Source organism: Gavia stellata, chromosome 3, assembly GCF_030936135.1.
Source record: "Gavia stellata isolate bGavSte3 chromosome 3, bGavSte3.hap2, whole genome shotgun sequence".
NCBI classification, from domain to species: Eukaryota; Metazoa; Chordata; class Aves; order Gaviiformes; family Gaviidae; genus Gavia; species Gavia stellata.
This window is the reverse complement of record NC_082596.1, coordinates 76,936,463-76,959,564: the sequence shown is the minus strand read 5'-3', so window position 1 is coordinate 76,959,564 and position 23,102 is coordinate 76,936,463. Positions and strand designations below refer to the sequence as shown.

Here is a 23,102-nt window from a genome sequence, read left to right as displayed (position 1 = left end):
TGTCTGCAAGCAGCTGTACAGCACTGACTGCTTCCTAGCGCCTTACCTGTTACTCCCATCTGCGGAGCGAATCCCATTCACAGCTGCCTGACTCTCCTCACTCTTCTTCCCCCAGGCTTTCAGTACGTTGATTTTCTCCAGATCGCTGCTGTCTTGCTTGGTGTTTAGGAAAAAGGAGATCTAGAAAGGAGAGAGAACCCCCCTCCTGCTCCCTGGTGCAGAGACCTCAGGGTATAGATTCAGGCTTCACTTGCTCAGTGTGCACATACGTGTGTGCATGTGTGCAGATGTATATATGTGCGCATATATGTGTGTGCGCATAGGTATATATATTCCCTCCTTATATGTTCACTCCTTTAACTTAAGTCACCAGTTAGTTCACTTACATCTTGTTAGTTGTGTCTGAATCTCTCCAATTTATTTAGAAAACTAAAGCCCATTGAAGAATGAGCATTAAAAAGAAGATAAGAAAGAGAGCTATGCACGTGTCTAAGTATTAGGTGATTTTGTCATTATATTGTTTAAGAAATGAGAAGGATTTCAATTAAGATGACGAATATTCTTCACTGAAGAAGCAGTCCAGGGCCCATGCTCCCACTAAGGCTTGCAAATCACTTCAATGGTGGTTGATTCAATTCAGGGTCCCATTGCAGTTTTTGCTCCTGGGCACATACTCGTCCATAGCTACACACTGTGCGGTGAAATCCGCCCAGGATAGGCATGTGCTGTTAAGAACTGGCGAGAAAATAACACACAAAGCTGACTGTTTAAACAAAAGATGCATTATGTATTTTTTCTTTCCGTCCTGTCCCTTCCCCATTTTTGGGGGGCAGCGCCATACCCAGTAACCTTCCATCAGCGACCATCTCCATCCTAGCAGGGCTGTGAGCTTTGCTGGAGTCACAAGGCAGGCGTTCCCCACCCTGGTAGTTGCAGCATGGACAGCCAAGGGCCGGGCAAGCTACACATAGTTTCAGGGCTTTTCATTGGTGGTGTCGTTTTCCTTGTACAGCAACATGAGTGCAGGTTCCTTGACATTTGATACCACTGGAAGTTTTGTAGAAATATTTGGTATGCAGCAGTTTCATCTGAAATGCTCCATCTGTCTGTCTCCTCCACCCAGTGCAAGATTTCACCCTGTAATTGTGAGAGCTGTAGGCTGAAGATACATTTCATTCTTACTTTGCTTTACATTTCATTCCTGGAGTACTTTTATGATCCTCGTTTTCTCCTCTTACGCTCCTCTGAGTAAGAATAACAGAAATGAATGCTAGAAAATCTGTTTAGTCAGAATTAACCATTTCTTCTGAATTTGTGTCCCCCATGACAAACTGACTTCTTCATTACTGTTTCAGTCCATTTCTGAAAAATACCTTCCACGCTGAGTAACTGCCCCAAAGATTAAGAGGTAAAGCAGACAGACTCTTACCCGTTTTCTTTTTCCCCTAATAACTACTGTGCATGGCTTATGAAGTACGTTGCAAAATCCTGTAAGGCTAATGCTGGCATTTTTGTGGGCCACCCCGGTTGAACCAGTTGCGGATATAGTTTAGATGAATACAGTTACTTGATGGACAAAGAAAGTGAGCTCGTTTGGCTTGGCAGGCACTACACTGAGCTGCTTGAAGCTGTTTGACCAATGGAAATGTCTTGCCATAAAGTAGACTCATTTTACTGTTTGCTGAATGCTAAAGTTGCCAGCCCTGATGGTAGATTTTGCACATTTTGGGGTTGGGACTGTGCTGCTGTCTAATTGACTTTCAGCCGTTCTACTGCACTACCCAAAAGTCAAAAATGATCATGCTGCACATATGTGCGCACTTATGAACATACAAGTTGGTCCTAGATGTGCAAAATAATACATGATGGTTAAATAAGGAGAAGAAAGAAATTGTTTAACTTTTTTTTTTTTCTATTTTAGCTTCAGCACTGAAATTTTAAATTCAGTATTATTGTTATATAAAGAAAATCAAAACTAAGAACAGGTCATCTCTGAGCTGTTTCTAATATTGTCAATGCATTATAATTACTATAGCAAATTACATTTATGCCTAAGAGAAACAGAATTCAGCAAATGAGTTTCAAAGGCTGGTTTGACTTAGTCGAGTGCTAAGGGGAAACAGGCATGCAGGAGTGGTTCCTGCTGATGGAATGCTCTCATGTATAAATTTTTCTTTACTCCTGTCTGATACAACTGGAAACATATTTTATTTCCCACTGACTTAAGAAAAGGCCTCATCTATCTTAAATTTAAAAAAAAAAGCTAAGTGAATAAATGAGCGTATTCATTTTAAACAGCACTAAAAAGCAAACCACAGCCATATTAATTTTTGCAAAGGCTAGTTGATTCGCTTCCCTGATAATAGGCACCAGTTTAGACAAATCACCACTGTGTCTCTTCAAGTTTTATCCTGTGTCCATCCAAAGTGTAGACTAGCAGAGCCCATTTGTGCAGCTCCTCTATTCATATCTTACCTAGAGAAGCATTGGGACTTCAGCATGGAAGTAAAGGGCTTCCTTTGCACTGTCTTAACTTATGTGATTTTAGTCTCTCTCTTTCTCTCTCTTTCTCTGTCTCTTTCCTGATTTGGCTGCTTAGGGACAGACAGGTAATGGAGAAGAAATTGAAAGGGAAAATACAGGGAAAATGTAAATGAAAAGAAGTTATTATAACTGTTATAATGAAGTGCCTTTCATTTAAATATAAGAATGTAACGCTGAAATGAACTTGTGATCCTGAAATGCATTTTTAATGAGTTTCCTTTTTATTTTGCTGCTTCAGTGGCATATTTTAAAGACCCTTTGAAAAAAGCCACATTAAAAACCCCACCAAATGCCACAACATGCAAAATTGGATATTGGTTTATTCCAAAACTGCTGATCAGGAAGAGTGGCTCTTCAACACAAAATGTTGCAGTCACTTTATTTAAATGAGTTTGAATTTGCATTGTGATGTGCCATTCTGATTTAGAAAAAAAAAATTAGATTTTCAGATCAAATTGACCCAGCCAGTGAAGCATTAAGAAACTGGCAGGTTTAGTCTGAAAGCCTCATGTTATATCAAACCTGCAGCCGGTGGAAGTCACAGATCAGCAGTGAGAAAACAACTTTCTCACTGAAATCTTTCTCTTGTTACCACGTAAGATTTTTTGTTCTCACATATTTTCTCCTTCTCCCCATAGGAGAACGCCCTTTCCAGTGCAATCAGTGCGGAGCCTCCTTTACACAGAAGGGAAACCTTCTGCGCCACATAAAGTTGCACTCAGGTGAAAAGCCCTTCAAGTGTCACCTGTGTAACTATGCCTGCCGTCGCAGGGATGCCCTCACGGGACACCTGAGGACTCATTCAGGTAAGTGAAGGTGCGGGACCGTCCAGGGGCGCTCATCACCGCACCCGTTGAGGAGACGGGGGCATTCGTGGCCACCAAGCCTGAGAGGTCTTCTCACCCTGGGGAGGCGAGTAGCCCCATGTTGGGGTTAACCAAGCTGTGAGCTGGCCGCAGTGTTTTAGCAGCAAAGAGATGACTAAACTCATCTCACACTCATGATCCTTCACCAGAAGAACTCGGTTTTTTTCCCATACTTTTTGGCTGATTAAAAGTTTCTGTATTGGGGGTTTCATCTTACAAGCCTCATGTGAGTAATCCATTTCATGGAACTATGAACATGAATTAAAGCTGATTAATATTTTAGGGTTTGGATGTCATTTATCCACACATGGAGATAATATAAGATCTAAACACGGTAGGTTTTAAGTCACGAAGTCTCAAAAACCTCCAGTCTGGTAGTCATTCTCACCCTAAGGAGTGAATACCACCTACAGCATTTAGCAGCAGTTATTTGTTGCACCTTGTTAGTACAAGTACTTTGAAAGAGAAAAGGTGGGGAGGAGGGAGAGGGTGGGAGAAAGATAATAATCTTCCAAAAAAGAGGACTCTGATGGAGTATTTCAGTGTTTTGTCTCAACAGTAATATGGAAATCTGAATAAATATTTTTGAATAGCTGCATTTTTCCTTTACCACAAACCTCTCATTGTTTGACAGAAGCCATACTCGCATACCTTCTGTGAAGCAAAACCAATTTAGCACCTTTAAAGTTCCTCTAAAAGCAGAGTGTTGTCTCATCTATTTTCGCAAGCTAAGCTGGAAATGCAAATTGTTATTTGGATAGGAGACCTCCAAAACACATTGCTGGAACTTACACTCATAACTTTACTTGCGTAAGTTGGCTTTGGGACCAAGTTCTAGGTAGCAGAAGGGGCGCTCTCAAAGTGATATTTTTGTGTTGCACAAAACTAAGGAAATTCTTCTCTAGCACATGCATTAAATAATAAGATCCCTAGTGTTGGTCCCAGATGTCCAAAATAATTTCTACTTCTCCTGTTCGGTCCTGGCCAATTCAGGAAAACACGTCTTTAAAATACTATTTTGCCTCCCTCTCCCTTACTGTGACTGATCTTCATGGCTGCACAGTTTTAAATATAATTTTTCATATACACATGAAATTACACCTAGACATTCTTGGCAAACTCTGAGGATTCTGTAGCTAAAGAGACAACGCCTAAACTGCATGGTTTGATTAGTTCCTGCAATTGGCAAATTGACATCAATAGTTTATAAAACAAGTTGGATGTCTGAGTCTGATTTTCACCTGAGAATTTGTAAACAAAATTCAAAAGCTAAGCTGTGTAGCCACCTAAAATTGTGAAATGACATATAAGGTGACAGTCTTGTCATGCTAAGATAGAAAATTCAGGTCCAGAAGTCCATGAAACTGTATTGTTACTGTGAAATGCCTGGGACTGCCTACATCTGCATTGGTGTAATATAGAAAAAAAAATTTGTCATGCCATTTCTCTTGAATTTCCAGAAGCAGAGAGCAAGAAAACATTAGAAATCTAACATTGTCCTAAAAGAACTGGTTCTGGTTACATCAGAACAGACATCCAGCCGTGGGCAGGTGTCTACCTACACCACCAGTTCCCCTGTTGGCAGTCTTTGTGGGAGCTAGGCGCTAAAGGAACTATGCTCAGACCTTTGAAGGTGTTTCAGTTTCTAACTTGTGTAGATGCCATTTTTGAAGATTTAATGTCGCAGTCTTTATCTGATGTGAATCATCTGAAATGAGCTTGCAGCACCCACAGAATTGGACTGTTGATGTAAAGATATACAACTAGTTTTCCATTAGTTTTCTTTTTTTTTTTTAAATTCACAAAATCTTTTTTCAGTTCACCAGAGAATGGGTTTATTTTTGGGGTAGGCTTTTTTCCTGTTGTTCTTACCATTATTAATATGCTGTTGAATACCTCATCTGAATCTCTCAATTAATTGTGTTTCCTCCAGTTGGCAAACCCCATAAGTGTGGATACTGTGGTCGCAGCTATAAGCAGCGCAGCTCTTTGGAAGAACATAAAGAACGCTGTCATAACTACCTGCAAACCATGAATATCTCAAGCAGCCTTTATTCAGGTAATAAACATGTCCGTTTGGGGATTAACGCTGTCCTGTCATGTATGCAGACAAAGGAGTGCAAAGGGAACAGTAGTACCATTTGTGGCATCTTTTGCATTGGGGAGGCACACACCCCCCCCCCGCCCCATATGTATGATATTGCATATGGATTTATTCTATATTTGATAAATACTTGGCTGTTGTCTAATTCTGTTTAGCTCAAACAAAAAGCCAAAGTAAAACTCAGGCATGTAGCAAAACACCTGCAAGACCTGGAAAATTTCAGTTCACCATCTCAAGACAGTATGACTACATCATCTCACCACCTTTCCCTTTTGCCTGGAGTCCTATATCGCAGTACTCTTGTGGTTGTATTCTTGATAAAGACTTAATATCACTATCCTAGGTAGGGCTGCAGAATCTCCCACACTGCACATCTGCCCTTCCCAGGCACAGCTTAAGGGGCTTACTTGACCACTGGGACCAACTCATCTAACAAGGATGAGGCATCTGTCTTTGATCTCACTCTTCCAAGCAAGAGGACATGAAGCCAGAGGCATTTAATTTAGCCATTTTGGCTGAGACAGTCCAGAAAGGCTAATCATTTGTTGACAGCCTTCTTCCGAACCTCCCCTTTAAAACTCCGGGGAGGTGAGGAGCTGTTGTGCTCCTCTGAGAGACCGGTCTTATGATGAACGTAAAGTCCATTTCTTGGAGAATATCAAATCTAAAGCTATGCCCAGAAATACAGCAAGCAGATATTGGGCTTTGGATTTTTCTTTAACAAAGTTCCTAAAGATCTATATGGAATTGATCGCAGTAAATACCCATACAAAATCCCATTGCATGTATGTGCAGTTTTAGATAGAGAATATAAGATCCAGCTTCTGTGGTAGAGTTTAAGCCCATGCAGTAAGTTACATTTCTTTCATACCTTTTTGATCCTGTCAGTGTGTTATTTGGTTTGTCAAATGACAGAAATAGAAGGTTCTCTCTGACCTGTTTGCAATGATGCCTCATTTAATATTTTATATCTGGACAGAACCTGAATATGTTTTTACATGCTATCAAATAATGTAAAGTATATGCACATAATGATAGCAGTGAATACAGCTGAGATGCTTCTGGTAGACAGCATGTTAGAGCAGCACCCCTTCTAATTTTATTGAGAGGCTGAAGAATATATAAATAGAAAAGCTCAACATAATATACAGTAGCCAGCAATACTTATTCCTCAATGAGGTGATAGGATTTAGAAGCAAATATTCTGTCTTGGGATTTGAATTTTCCGTGTCTGGCACATGGATTTGAATGCCTGCACGCAGAACATGAAAATGTGTGAATGAGTAGCTGAACCACTACAAGTCTCAGTAAGCAAAAACATCCAGATGAAACTGGTATAAGGAATCATAAGCTTTAATAAGAAATAATACAATTTCAGAAATGGACCTTTGTTTATAGCAAATCATGACAGGAGAGTTTACACTAGCTTAGGACTGAATATCTAATATCTCAGTGGGATGAAAACATGGGGAATTCATGACTGCTTGGAAGAATTACTTCTTCCTTGCATATACTAAAAGTATCATATAAATCCGTATTTGTTATAATAGGAGTGCTTTTGCAAATTAGAAAAAAAAATAAAGGAATTACTTCGGGGTTTAGACCTTGTATCCTGCCAAAAAATTCACTCTTAAAATAAAAAATTTTAGTACTCAGTTAATAAATCAATTCCTTACATTTTTAAAAAGAAAACTTTCCTGCACTTTTCCTAGTATTTTGCATTCTAAACAATCTATTCTTCTTCACTGCAAATGTACCACTTTGCCATGTTTACATTATTTATTTATCTTATAAACTCAGAGATGAAAATGTACAATGAAACAGTTGAAAATGAGTGAGTGTCCTTCTCAGATTTTTAGTGCATTCTACATTATATCTAGAAAAGCAAGTAGTTATACTACCACTGTTCGTATAATATTTCATGGTGTGATATGGAGCTATTAGTGTCATAATGCAGGCCCTTTTTTTTTTCCCCCCACTCAAAATGTTGGTACAAAAATCTGCTAGGACATCTAATTTGACATTCTGCTACAGTGGGATTGGTTTTTGTAGCATTTTTAAAATACTTTGTACTGTATACATAGAAAAAATGTCAGTTGAAAGGAACTAAACTGGTAAAAGCTTTCCATCAGCTTGTAAATCTAACAAATATAATTGGGAAAGTACTTAAATAAGGGAAAGATCCAGCAAAGAGGAGTAAGGAGGGGAACAAAAGATTGTCTTTATATTGTATTTGTTTGCTTTCTTTAAGAGAAGGAGATTCAGCATGAAATTAGGAACCTGCTGAATTTAATGGCAAAATTCTTACTTTAGAGGACTAGAATCTCACTGTCCATGTGAAGTTCTTCTCTTAGAGATATTAATTGGAGTTTTGCATTTGAGTTGAGTGGAAGTGTGCTGAAGTCTTACCAGGCCTATATAAAATAACAATAGAAAGAGTTTCTGAAGTTTAAAAAGGGTCAATTACAATTTCTTCCATCAGTTGTTGATTTTCATTTGGAAGAATAACTTTTTTTTTCAGTTCACAGACACCATATTACAGAAAAATAGTTATCAGGTTGGTGGCAAATTTCGGGGTGTGTCAGTTGCAAAGGCTGGAAATTAGTACCTAATTCAATTTGGCCAGTTTTAGGGGTTTTTTTATAGCAGTTTTAAAAGTTGCAATATTAAGTTTGAAAGTTGAATACATAACTTACCCTCTCTTGAATTGATTAGAAATGGAATGTTGTTATATCCTGAACAGATATTTCTTGGTCATTTCAACTTTTAATTAAAAATCGAATCTTTTGTTTCCCTGCTGAATGGGCTGCTTTAAAACATTCTCTCTAAGTCTCTTCCTAAAGTGGTATCTGGAAGCCTTAGCCAGCACAAGATGCTTGCTAGTGCGTGCTTGTTCGATGATGACTAGATACCATCAATGCCCTCTACTATCCTGCATCTTCATGACCAGATGCTGCTCATATCTTGCATTGGTCACAATCTTTAGCATCTTATGGGGCTGGGGCATAATTCCATGAGACTCCCTATCACTGTCACGGTCACTGTCACTGCAGTATATGCTGCTGCAGCAGGGACTCAAGAAACAGTTGTGTACTCTTCTGCTCGGTATTGCAGGTTGTTGCTGTCTATGACACTTCACCTGCTCTTTCCAGTTGTCCACCAGACCCTGATTTCGCATCTTTCAGGAACAATGAAACTTTCACAATCATCCTTTTATAGCAGTGGTATATTGCCAAAATAACATCGCATAGGAATGGCATGTTCTCAACTATTGAGAAACACCCAGGTACCAGAGTAATGGGTTCTGTGAACCTGTCTCATAGCTAAAAGGAGTAAATCCCATGATAAAACAAACTCTCAGCAGGCACAGAAGGCAAAATGTAGTGGAGTGGTGCAACTAATTGAAATAGCTTGCAGAACCAAAGTCTAAAAACTCATCTTTTGCTTCTCCCTTTAATAGCAACTCACAAGTTCAGGAAAAATATCCATATCCTAGTAGCGGGTAAAAGTAAAATTAACCCCTTTCTCTCCTGTCTCTGACCCTCCTTGCCAAAAAAAAGGAAAAAAAAAACAAAAACCACTTGTGCTGAGAACTCACTGCATATCACCTTTCCTTTACATGCTGGAAGTCAGAAATACCTTTCCATACATTTCTCATAGTCATTGTTTTGACAGTGCACTTTCATACATCCCTTCTGTTTCTGCAGGAAAGTACTGAAGTGAAATGTAGTAAAAGTGAAATAGTCTCCCTTTCCTAGAGCCTCAGAGATAAGCTCCTTTCTAATCCTACAGTGTCTCAGCAGCAGCAGGAAGTTGGAAAACATGTTTGAGTGTTGGAAATCGGTGCTCCACTACAAAAGTAACTTTAGCAACTTAGGTTAAATTGTCATTTAAAGTCTAAAATTGCGTCAAGGAAGAATAGCAATATTTACTAGGGAAAAAGCGGAGAAGGATTGGTGTAGCTTGCAAATACATCTTCCACTGTTGGAGTTGAGAAGTTTGTCCATTGTTCCTGCTAAAGAAGCAATGACCATACAGGCGGTTCCACTGGGAGAAGTGCAGAGGGACGTGTGGGGGTGACAGCGGGAGGGTGAAAGGATGAACTGCTTCATGTCCAGTATAATGTTAGGATGTAATTTATTCATGGAAATGCAGAGTGGCTGTAGAACAGGGGTGGAGTGATTATGTTACGAACAGGCAGACGCCTTGCAGTTGCAATCTCATTTTTGTATCCTAAACGAGGGAAACATGAACATGTACATAGATTAATCAGTGTGAGGGACTTTGTTGCCAGGAGTCAGATTCATCATGTGTCTGCAGTGGTGAGCTCCTCCTTCCAGCTGGTTGGGAGCTAAAAGACATTAGCTGTGAAACAATAACCTGAAGACAATAGTTCCATTAAAATGGAACAAGCATGCCTAACCCTTCTGATGTCATTTGATTTCAGTCATAAAAGAGGAAACTAACCAGAGTGAAATGGCTGAAGACCTGTGCAAGATAGGGTCAGAAAGATCCCTCGTGCTGGATAGACTAGCAAGTAACGTCGCCAAACGTAAGAGCTCTATGCCTCAGAAATTTGTTGGTAAGAGTTAAACGTTTGCTGTCTCCTAAAAAATAAAACAAAACCAAACCCAAAAACCATCTCACAGGATTTTTACTTTTGCTTTACGATTTTACTTGTTTTACTAAATTAGCAATACCTATCTCTATAGAAGCAGATACAGCGATGTGTTTGGGAAAAAAAAAACAACCAAACTTCTCCAGCATACATGTCTGCATGTATAAATTTCCACATCTGGAGAATGATTTTAAGTCTTTTTCCTGTCTTTTTCTAATGCTTATGAACCAGATCATTACAAGATCTGGACAGGCTCTTGAAATTGCCTTAAGAACCTAAAGACAGGAAGAGAACTTTCCTATTGGAAAAACATTTGACCACACTTTCAGGGTGATTTTTATTAATTTCTTGGATGACATCCAGATCTGGGCATATTGGTGTTTCTGAAACCATTTGTGAATAGTTGAGCATAGGCTAGATAATATTCTTCACCCCTTCATAAAGTCTGTATACTTCTACAGCCCAAAATTATCATGAAAATAAATATACATAGGTCTGAGAATAATACCTAAATGAAAAGATCTTTGGGTACCTTCTATAAATGATGCAAAACTTGATGCCCATTTACACCTAGTAGGCATTTTTTTGTCTTAACAATGAAAAAATGGAGGCTGCACCTATATTGTTCTGTTTGGTAAGCCTGTACCAAGTAGTGGTTAAATCAGTTCTGTAACAGTGAGACCCACAGACAATATTTTGTCAGCTATGTAGAGTTAGTCTTAAATGAGTAGAAACATGGGAGATCAGAGGACAGCATATACTCACATCTAGTTAGATTCTTTTATAATTCTCTGCACGTTCATTTATAATATTAGTCTGTAGGAGACAATCAGAGAAAAACTGAAGTCTTTGGAAAAAAACACACATTAAGAAGGTCTTCAGTGAAAAGTCAAGGCAAAGAAAGACCAGTTTATGGGACAGAAATTCCAAATACACCTTCTTCAATGAGGACACAAGGGTGAAAGGAAAGTTAGTATTTCTGAGACAAGGAAAGGGGAATCTCAGCTGCGTCAGGAGGTGCAATAAAAGGTTTGAAAGGAAAGTCCAAGAATGTCTTCAAGTCCAAAGGCAACAATTCCAGGACGTAGTCAAGGATAAGAAATGCTTATGGTTATAAAAGGACAAAAGTTGTAGTAGAGGTAGTTACCAAAAATCTATCAACTATGTGGGGCAAACCTGATTCATTTAGACACTCTAGTAACTGATTGCATTAGGCAAAATACTAATGAAAGCTCCAGGAAGACCAGAATTGTTAAAATTTAAAAGGTACTAGCACATATCCTATATGCGATGTGTCTGTGGGTGTGGATTAGCTTTTTCATTCTCCTTTTCTCTCGTCACCCTGAGAAACAGTAAAGACAGCCAGTTTAACTATGAGTTTTAGGAGGGCAGAGTTTCCTGTCAGTTAGTTATTCAGGGTGCGGTGTAGGAAGACAACCTACTGACAGCAGATATTTATGGAAATTTGCTAACCTTCAAAAGGATGAACTTTTCTGACAAGAAAATGCCCCCAAATCCTTTCCTTTCTAATGTTCACCTGTTTCTTCATGTAATAGGTAAATTCCTGATTAACACAAGGTTGGGCCAGCTGGTCAGGAGAGCTTTTGGGTAATAAAATATGTTTATTGCTCCTGTACATTACCGTGTCATCCCAATCCCCGTGCTGAATTCCAGGGAGAAGGAGCAAATGGCATCCTTCGCATGAGGGAGAGACTGTCTGCTGCTTCGCTCGTTGCTCTCAAGGCTAAATTCATTACCTTTCAAAAGTGAGATTGTTCGCCAAATTAAGCCAGTTATCTGTAAAATTATCTATCTATTCCAGACTGGAATAGCTCCCAGACCCGAGAGCAGAACTGGGCCATCCAAACTAGACAGTGAGAACTGCAGGCAAGGTTGACATATGTTTATCTTGTTAAAACAACAGGCAGCAAAGAGAGGGGTTTAAAAAAAAAAAAAAAGAAAAGGAAAAAGTGCCCACATGCAGTGAATGCATTTTTATTATTTAGGTACCTGCTGCAGAACCCTGAGCAGCGCAAAGCTTGAAGTGCATCAAACCATTAGCAGTTTAATTTACTTATGCTCTAATAACCACAGAAATGAGCTATTATTTTTAATGAGTGCAAGTATTATCTGCATTGCCCAGATATAGAAATGATACCTGCCTACCTCAAGTTTGTGTCTGTTCCAGACAGTTCTCCTTGGAAACAAATTTTTCTTATGAGCACCTGATCCTCTCAGTCCACCTACCAACTGGGTATGCTACATAAAGCAAATACTACCCAAGAAACAGCTATTAAAATCATGCCTACTGGATGCCCAAAATTTTGTGTATAACGAAGACCAGTCCAACTTTTCAGTGGTATACAGTGCACATGGAATACAAAGTCTTTTGACCTTGTTCTTTCCTCCTTGAGTTAAGGGTATACGTTCATATTAGGACAGTTTTTCTATATATTATTCAAAAGCTTTCACAACACCTATTTGGAATCTTAAGCCTTAAACTCTGCCTGAAAACTATAGCATTAGAATGGGTAAATCTGAAAAAAAAATGCATACCAGTAGAGGGGTGCTCAAATTGGCAGAATAATAGGGAAAGGAAACAAGAGGAAGCAGAAGCTTGTGCAGCGCAGTTGAAGGTGTCTGTACCCTACAGCCCTTATAGGAACTTACGCAATAGTCAGAGTGTTTCTTTCTCTGCTTGCAGAGCATGGACAAACTAGTATGAAACCATATCTTGTGGAAATGTAGACAGCAGGGCTTTCTACACTTTAGTCCATCGTTGCAGTAGTGTCATGCTAGAAGTTTTCTGGGCTCTTCACTGACTTTGAATAGTTAATTTGAGTAGAAACTGGGTGGGAAATTGTTGATAAATTAATTTGCACATCTTCTGGTAAATTTTCCATGCTCCTGTTAGCATTTCTTTTAGACAAATTAGGACTTTCCGAGGCCTACCAGCAAATGTCATGTTGATTAGGAAATGGTGACAGCACCTCAGAGAGATGTCTGTGGCTTTCAATGAATTTCCCAAGATCTGCAGAGCTAGAAAATCCATCCGGACAGTAAACAATGTGTTATTGGTAGTCCCTAGGAATCTGTGGGAGTTTTTTATGACTTTGCATTTGCACAAATATATTAGGAGCCTGATAATAACAATGATGGTTTACACTGTTTGAGAAGACTGTTCAGGTTGATAAAATCAGCATGTGTGCTTTTAAATAGTTTCTCCCACTCCTAACTTTTACCTTCTATGTTTTGCTTAGACATATCTGTCCAGGAATTTTGAGAAACTGTAGTGAAACACAGCATTCAATACTAGGGTATCCAGATAGAGCTACACTAGTGCAGTCTGATTTTAAAAAAATTAAGTCTCCCCCTTACTTTTGGCATCCCGAATCAGAGTCAAAGTTACAAGTAAAAAGTAATCTTGCTCTATATAGAGTTTTTTACCTCATAGGAAAATATATTCCAACTACAAATGCACTTAATTTTTTTCCATGGTTCTTGGCTGCTCCTGTAAATGATAACTTTTTGACATAAAATTTCTAGGAACGTGAGTAGCTTCTGGTAATGTGTCTAACATGGCTTAATTAAAACACTAGGTGTGGGGCAGAGGTGGCAATATGAAAATTTAAGTTTTTGTTGATTTTTTTCCGAAATGACATATGACCACATTGCTGATGTGGGTTATTTGTAAGAAACTGAAGGTCTAAAACTAAAACAAACAATTTCCAGTCCAAAATTGTAATATTTTAGGTAAAAATATTGATAATGTGCTTCATGCTCTGAAGGATGAAGGCCAGGCTTACTGTAACTGCGCTGGTACACTGTCTTCAATAACCAAAAAGGTGTGCCTCAGCTCGCTGTAGGAGGCAGATGAGGGAGTCCAGTTAGAAAGGAGAAAGAGAGGATGCAGCACTCAATATGTAGCTCCCACGAGTCCCCATATAATTATTTCCAGAATCTGTTTTAATCCATTTGCTTTTCCAAAGACCTCAAATTATTTTGCAGGTTAAAAAAAAAAAAAACATCAACCATTTTTCTGGCCAGCTATATTAGAGAATTATGATTACCTGAGGTGAATTTCAGAGGTGGATTTGGTCAACTCTTTTCTTCCATGTTGCTGTTTTATTAATCCATGATGTTCAGTTCCTTAATTATGTAGAAAGCAACCCCTAACTCCTGACTGTTTTTCACTGCAGGTGAGAAATGTCTGCCCGATCTTCCATACGATGCCACCACCAACTATGAGAAGGAGAATGAGATAATGCAGACGCACGTTATAGACCAGGCCATCAATAACGCCATCAGTTACCTGGGGGCAGAGTCCTTGCGTCCCCTTGTCCAGACACCACCAGGTGGTTCTGAGGTGGTGCCCGTCATCAGCCCCATGTATCAGCTCCACAAACCTCTTGGGGACAATCAGGCTCGCTCCAACCATACAGCTCAGGACAGTGCAGTGGAAAACTTGTTGCTGCTTTCCAAAGCCAAATCTGTCTCCTCTGAACGAGATGCCTCTCCCAGCAACAGCTGCCAAGACTCAACAGATACAGAGAGCAATAACGAGGAACGCAGTGGTTTAATTTACCTGACAAACCACATAGGTCCCCATGCAAGAAATGGCATCTCTATAAAAGAAGAAAACAGGCAATATGATGTCTTGAGGGCAGGTACTGACAATTCCCAGGATGCTTTCAAAGTGATCAGCAGCAACGGGGAGCAAGTGAAAGTTTACAAGTGCGAACACTGTCGAGTCCTTTTCTTGGATCACGTGATGTATACGATCCATATGGGCTGCCACGGGTTCCGCGATCCTTTTGAATGCAACATGTGTGGCTACCATAGCCAGGACAGGTACGAATTCTCTTCCCACATAACTCGAGGGGAGCACCGTTTCCACATGAGTTAAAACCTCCAGCACAGATCTAGCCTCAACAGCTGCATTACTGGAGCTGCACGAGCCACAACAGCCACAAAGCACAAGTCAGCTGGACAGTAAAAGTAACAAGAGAATCAAAAGTTCAGCGATCTTCTCCCACAAGAAAAGATTTTTCCTTTTGGTAGCATGCATTGCAACTCAGTTTTCTAAAATGAGTACTACAGTTTTTACTGAAAATGTTTGATCACCGAAAACCTTTAGTAATGTAAGTAGGAGCTTTTGTAGTCACGTAGCTGAAAGCCCTTCCCTTAACTGATGCTTCTTGCAAACCTCCCTTGCCAAAACTGTTAATCATGCCCAGGATGCACCACGCGGATGAGGACGCAACAGGCAGGAGTGGCCAAGCTTTCTCTCTTAACACCCTGGGCGTAGGGCTCTTACACCTCATGTATGTTTTTTGACTTCCTGGTATTATTTGACTCTTTGGGGAAGATTAAACTCAACTAAAGATGGAGGGGCCCATCTCAGATGAATTCACAGACATCTGGGGTGGGACAGGACCCCCCAGCCACAGGGTTCTGAGTTGCTTTGGCAGTAAAAAGTAGAATGTTTCCACCTGCAAGGGTGCTGCTGGTATTGACATCATGGCATGCCTTGTTTGTGTCAGTAGGCAGGCGAGCAGGTATGTGAAAGATAGAAGAAACACCCTTGTAATATACTCTGTGAAGTATGAATTGCATTTAATGTATAGAAAAAGGGTATTGTTGGCTCTTTGAAGAAATGTTTTCTCTCCCTATCCAATAAACCCCCACTTTTCGTTAAGCAACCCTTCCTCTCTCTGCATAAACAAGTTACAATGTATTTAATTTTTCTTTCTTTCTTTTTTGAGTTTTAGTTATTTAGAAATGTATGATGTACAGTTGAGAAAAGCACTAGCTAGAAATACGTGTGGGGAAAGTTTCCTTAAGCACATTTTTCATCTTTTTAAACTGCCTGAAAAATATCCAAATGTCCCTCTCTTACATATGAAAAAAAAATTCCATTTTGCTTGCACAGAAGATGTCCTCTTGTAGATTTTTGCGACTCTACTCGTAAGTGTTGCACAAACCAGCCAGTCGAAATTTGTAGCCTTCTCCTTTTTTCTGGCACTTGCTGTTTAATGAGGGACCAAGCCCCGCAAAGATGCTGAGAACCCTGGCTTCCTATTCAACAAATCATTTCACCATGTGCTTTAAGTTACTTTTACTTCAGTGAAACTAATCTTAAGGGTAAAAAAATGGTATTTTGCTGAATGGAGACCAGAGACTGCAGCACTTTGCAGAGTGCAGTAAAGTTCACCAAGAGTTTGCTTCATGGTGGGTTCTGCTGCACATACTGTAAATTCAGTTAGAGTAAAAACTTCTATGATGAATAGATTTTAACCCCAAACACAGCTGATATAAAAAAATATTTTTTAAAGGCTTCTACTTCACTTCCTCTTCCAAATAGTTCATTCCTCTCCCTGAACACCCTCATACTTCAAGACTGGGCAAAAAAAATTTTTGCAGCTGCATAAAAAATCCGTCATCGGCGCTGCAGTACTTCCTGGGCAACATTCGTAAAAAAACCCCATCTTATTAACTTAATGTATAAATACTTCCACTCTGCATAATAAATGTATATTCTGCAATAAACATAATCATATAACCAACAAGACTAGCAGTCTTGTCATGCAGTTACACGTTCTCCATTCACAAGTGCATGCAAGCACATGTCTTTATAATAAAAGAGATTCGATGGAACCATGAACGCTTGTACCTAGGCCAATTTGGCCTGATATTTGTAGCTATATTTGATATGCATTTCCTATATATACGTACTATTACAGGCACGCAGAGTTCCTTCTTCTGCTTTCACTTTTGCAGGTGTAAGTCAGGAGCAACAGCACTGAAGTTAGAGGAAAGATACTGATGAAATAACAAATTACAAATATATGCTTTTACAATCTTACATCTTAGCTTTTCATGCCAACTGTAAGACACTTACTTCATACGACACGTGGGCACAGAGGCGTTTTTACATTGAAAGTGCATGCATGCATGCTTATTTAGTAGCTTTGTCACCGGATGTGAATGCTGTGTATGAACGTCCATAGACTGATGCATATACCCACAACAGTGAAAATAAATTACATGTTAGGTAGGCTGGTACATACAGGATGGCCAATGACCCCCAAAAAAAAGTGAGTAGTATAAACTACAGGCCCAAAGGTGATCCCTTCTACTCCTGCATTATAACTCGGTTGCTTTAAGAGATGTTATTGCTTGTTACCTTCCAGCCCGAGACACTATGCAGGGGGTGGGCACAAGAAATTGTCGGCCACTTTCATGCTCCAACTACAGTTTTGTCATCAATGCCTGCTACACATTCAGCTTCAAGACAGACTGTATGTGGCAACAAGGTATTACCAAATATTTGGTATAGGAATGACCTGAAGAGGACCCTCAAGGGGCGGAGCTTACAGTGATGAATTTCCTTTTTTTTTTTTTTTTTTAAATAAAGTGGAAATTAGTTCATTTTTTTGACAGCTGGTAGGAATACATTCAGCTGTTCTTAGCTCTCTCCACTTTTGATTGATACCAACCAAGAAGGGACAAAGTAGTTTCCCAGCCCTGCTGCAATGGCCTGTGTGAAGTCAGATGTTGGGTGTACAGAAACATTCTGCTTTTATTGCTCTTACACCTCTTTCCTACTGTTCTTAGATTTAGGCCACTATATACCCCATGCCATAATTTTTTTTTAACCCTTCATTTTAAGACACCCCAAGCTATAAAGGGGAAGGGGACAGAAGCTTACTCAGGTGGTTTTGTTTCTTTGCTTTTACTAAAATCCAACACAAATAAAGCCACGTTCATTAACCGTGTAAACAAGCATAGCTCCAGTGGAGTTTAAGACTGCCTTGAACTTAGCTTTTAAATGTGATTTCTGATTACTGGGTAGGTTCACTGCCTTTGCAACATCTCTGTGCACACATGCACGTGTATGAGTTTCTGCGTTGTTTTTCTTGTCAACATGCACATGCCCTGTCTGTGGTTTTGTGTATCATTAATATTTTATATACATATGTATGTGTATATATACCTGAAATGGTTCATATGACATGAATGATGCACTGTCAATCACAGTGGGTTTGTTTCCTGGGTCTGGAGTTTTCTTATTTATACTATAACAGAATATGTTGATGTTGTATATTAAACAGTACAGCAGTATAAGGAAGTATATTAAGACATAGTGTATATCAGACTATATCAAAGGCAGGAGCAAACAGCATTCTCTGTTCACAAAGGGGCTTTTTTAGGTTTGCTTTTTTCAGTGTTTTTTTCTTTTTTGCACAAAATCATCTTCAATTTGTTTGGAAAAAAGTGTTTCAATAATTTTAATTTATGAACATATGCAAGGACGGCATGAAAATAAGATGTGTGTGTGTGTGTACATCAAAACAAACTGTGCCCTCAGAAAACTAGTTTAGTGTAATCTCCCTTTTTCTCTTTTTTTGCTATGGTGCAATACCCTGATATGGTTTAGCTGAACCCTAAAATGAGTAAATATGGTGAATGGATTTAAGTTTATATCTATCTGTTTCAAAAAAGTAAAAAATAACCGCTTCCCAGCCCTTCCCCGGACACTGCCTTTTCTAATAGAAAAGTTGTATTTAGACACCTTTTTTTTGCTGTGATTTTATATTGTAACTTCATTTTTCTTTGAGAACATTGTATTTAAAAAAAACAAGCAAATTACATTAAAATTGGAAGTGTTATTAAATTATGTCTGCGAAGTGACATGTATCTTTTAAGACAAGAGAACACGGTAAAAAAAAACGAAACCCAAAACCCCGGAATATTTCTGACACTCTCCTAGTGGGTGAAGAAGTCGGTCGGTACAGCTGGAGACCCGGGGGGTGTGTAGGCTGGTGACTGTGTGTGCGTGTGGGCAACGTACGGTGAGATGCAGGTAGACAGCTCCGTGGGCAGCAGGGGAGCGCTGAGCATCGTGCATGGCCTCAGCCTCTGCACCTATGCTGCACCTATAGCCCGCATCATGGTGAGTTCGTCCTTGCTGTCCTCGCAACCCATCTTCTGTGGCCAAAAAAAGTCACGCTGTGTTGGTCACCCTGCGCTCACCAGCTACGTGAAGCAGCCTTGCTAAGCCAGCTCCAGCTGTAGGTCAAGTCCTAAGTCGTCTACCTCCTATCCAGGGTGTCCTTGGCCACAAAACTCACACAGCTCCTGCAAGCAGCTGACTTAAAGGAGGTTGCTTCCTTTCCAGCCCTCTCCTCTTACCCTTCCCTCCCATCAGCCAGCCGAAGTCATTACAGAACACAATTACTTCTGCATATAGAGTCATGGTAATTCAAAATAAAAGACTGAGAAATTATTTCTACTATTTGCCATAACAAAGGTGATTTCTCTGCGGGTGTCCCCGTTTCCTTCAGATTCCAGCACAATAAATTTCACATCGTGTATTTAATGCAAACAAGAATCACTGTTTTGCTTAGAGAAAGCACCATTTATAAAGTTTTAGAAATATTTCCATTTGTAAAACTGTATTATTATGAACAAAATGAGGTTTTTAAAAACTCCAAACTCTAATGGTATTGCAATCAATTCTTTTACAGGTTCCCAAAATCTAAATTTTCCTTAAGTTACTGTGATATGGTTTCATCATAAACTATGACTACTTTTCTATAAGAAGGAACCTTTTAACGTCTTAATTCTTTTGTTCAACATCATAGCTAGTTCTCAGTAAATGACACGAACTACAAATTTCTGTTTCAGGAAAGTAAATATGGTCTGTTTAATAGTAATAATAATAATAATAATAATAATAATAATAATATCACAAAAATAGACCAAATGTAATATTCTCAATGTTATTAAATCCTTGAACTAAAGTAGAGACATCTGCAGATTTAAATGCAAGTTTGTGTACCTAAAAATCTATTCTGGGTATCTATTTATTATGTTTCAAAGACTTTATTAAAATCAACCTTTTTTATTTTTTTTTCCTACTCCAACAGCTTGATTAAATTACATCAGAAACTTTTGTAGGTGCCAAGATACAAACTGTTATACAGACACAAACATACGACTACCAGGGGTGAGTATTTTCAGCCTCAAGTCCCCAGACAGGCTTCCCAATCCATATATAAACATACAAACACCAAAACAGTATTAAGATGTGCTCAGCAACCAACATTTTCTAGTCGGTCTTTGAAATCAAGAAACAGACTAAAACACACAAGATTCTTTTAGTAGAGATCAAAATGAAAGCTCAGAGCCAGACCTGGAGCACACAGATCTGATAATGTAACAGTTTCCTATTCTTTTTGGGGGCGGAGGGAACAACACTCAACATCTTATTTGGGGAAAAGGCGTTAGAAATGGTCCTGACTTTGCCAGTACACTGAGGATATTGCACTGGTTTTGTCAGCTTGTGAGATGGTCAAAAATAAAGGAGAAGCTTTCACTGAAAGCTTGATATTTCAGCAGCAGCAGCGACAATTTGAAAGCTGAAAAACCAAAGCTGGAAAACCAAAATGTGTAATTTCTGAAAAAAACTGTTCCTGCCTGTCTTGTGGGTCAGAGCTCCAGGGCATCCTTCCCTGCTATGGGCCAGGCAGGTGGCGTCCACCATCATGGAACACAGTCAACTTCTTGGCTGGAAGGAAAATGGTGCATGAGAACAAATTCTTGTCCAAATGCATCATGAAAGACAAAAATTCCTCCGACCTGGCCTGTGGAAGGCAACAGAAGTCTTAACCTTAACAGGAGGTCCATTATCCCAGTTTCTCAATTTTAATTTTCAATGCATCTTCTTTTTGGCTGCTCAGACTTTGAATTTTCAGGGCTGCTGAACACGCAATTCTCATTAAAGTCACTGGCAGCTGCAGACATGCAGCGTTTCGGAAATCCTGCTGTAGTTGCCAGAAGATGAGTATTCAGAAAGCAGGAGGGCCAAAACTTTGCAGAGTTTCACTGAAAATGGGATAGATGGGAGTGAGAAAGCCAAAGGCAGGTTTCAGACAGCAAGAGTTCATCACACTTAAACAAAAAAAGGATGCAGCGAGCGTGGCTGAAACCCTGCTCTTGCTAAATGAACAGATCCCTGTTAACTGCAGCAAGACTTTTGCTGCGTTCAGCATGACAACATTTTATTTTATTTTTTTTCATCGAAGGCAAGGTCTCACTGCTTTAAAGCCCGTCCCAGGACACAGAACAATTCCCGGTTTTATCTATCCCGACCACACATATGAACCACGTGAGTGATAGAGGGCAGCTGCTGCTGTTGCTGCCGCTGGTGGCGGCTGCAAATCACACAAACCAACGCCTTCCTGTCCCTTGGGAGAGAAGTGAAGGTTCTGGTTTATAAGCAGTTAGAGAAGAAAAAAGAAAAAAAAATCTACACCTTGCAGCAGACAGTGAGCCTGGGGCTGGCGGGGTGAGGAAGTTAATCAGCACCGAGCAGGCTGTTCGGGATGAGGCCAAACAGATGGCTCGTCTCTGAAACGGCAAAACGGGAAGCAGATGTGGCCACCGCTTCTCCCCATGCATAACTGGGAACCAGCCGGTTGGTGAGGAAATTTGCATAACAAGGATAATTTGGTATCAAAACTGTCCCTAGAAGTGATCTGGATGGATCTGGGCACAGTTGACAGTTTTCACTTCTTGTTTCCCACTCAATGTTCAACCAGATTAAATTTTAATTTTGAACCTACTCTTTGCCTGAGGTTGCTCTCAGCTATCTTGCAGGGAAACCCATGATGCAGGCAGGGACGACTTGTCAGGTCTCTACTGAAGCTTTCGGGGCCAAAACCCTGTTCTCTGTTCAGTCAGTTGACATTTTAGTGACTAATTTCAACGGGGTCTGATTTTCAATTTAAAGTCCGTAAACTTCATGTCATCCTATGAACAACCAGCAAAACCGAGCCTGAGCTAATATCCTCTATTTGCATGCACCGAAATTCACAGAGCCTGGATACGGGTACGCTACAAGCCTGGGCTAACGCCCTTTGCAAGCCCCTTACTACCAAGAGCAGGGCCGAGAGCACCGGACGAGCCCAGCAACTCTCCCCGCTGCCCCGGGGGAGCAGGGGTGGGGGCCTCCGACTGCAAAGCCTCACAAGCCTGTCCGAGCCTTAGCACCTGCCAGCGCCGCACAGAAACACCTCACCAAAAAAACTGGGGAAATAACATGAATATTGAGGGGGTTTAAAACGTAGATATGATGTATTAGAAGTAAAGGAGGGTTTTCTTTTTTTCTCTTCCTCCTTATTTTGTTTCAGAGGGCATAGTAATGTCTATCTGACTACAGCTTTTACGTTACAGTGTTCCTGTTGCATTGACCAGGACTAAATATACTGCAGCCTTAACACATCATGTAAATTAAAACAGAGATCCAAAGAGCTCTTAACATGAAGGGAGGTTGAAACCTGGATTCAAACATGCCGGTTTTGTTTTACTGATAGTTGTAGTGTACAAAAAACTACCTTTACTGTCTTCGGGATGCGTGTAGCCGTGGGAGAGAATATAGGCTTATTCAAATACTTGCTGAAAACAAGTATTTGCGGGCACTAACAGAAGCATTGTTATATGAATTTTACTTTTTTTGTTTAGCACAGCACATATGCGATTTACCTCCCCACCTCAGAAGTCCTACTCTGAAACATTTACAAACTCTTCATTTTTGCATTGCATCCAGTCACTTAGTTCTAGACTAATAATATATATAGTATTTTATTTGCATAGTCTAGCAAATGCACATGGGAAATGCACTTAACACACACATGTATGTAGGGGGTTTTTTGGACTCATTAAATATTGGTACAAATTAGAATGATTACTTCTGCTTTGGAAACATCTGTCTCACTATGCCTTTGTAAATGTAAGCTGGCTGAGACACAAACCAGTTTTATAAGGTCTAACGCTGATATTAGGGTAGTACCTGACAGGAGAATTTCTACTGCAGTAACCAGAGTAAACCCGAGTAAGTGAAGATAATCAAGCTGCTGAAGAACACACAGTACTAACAGACCCTGCAGTTCATGCACGTTCAGCA

General features: G+C 39.8%; 1 protein-coding gene across 14 annotated transcripts in view; it reads left to right on the top strand.

Moving 5' to 3' along the window:
• IKZF1 (IKAROS family zinc finger 1) overlaps nucleotides 1–15,038 on the top strand; it is a 56,133-nt gene extending 41,095 nt beyond the window's left edge. For 3 of the 14 annotated variants that reach the window (XM_009815194.2, XM_009815192.2, XM_059836091.1), the window contains 4 exons: nucleotides 3,183–3,350; nucleotides 5,344–5,469; nucleotides 9,962–10,096; nucleotides 14,332–15,038. In XM_009815194.2, coding sequence (XP_009813496.1) covers nucleotides 3,183–3,350; nucleotides 5,344–5,469; nucleotides 9,962–10,096; nucleotides 14,332–15,038 — 1,136 coding nt within the window. The remainder of the gene's footprint in view (nucleotides 1–3,182; nucleotides 3,351–5,343; nucleotides 5,470–9,961; nucleotides 10,097–14,331) is intronic. The other 11 variants (XM_009815197.2, XM_009815193.2, XM_009815205.2 and 8 more) reach the window with 9 other exon arrangements.
• Nucleotides 15,039–23,102: the final 8,064 nt, after the last annotated feature.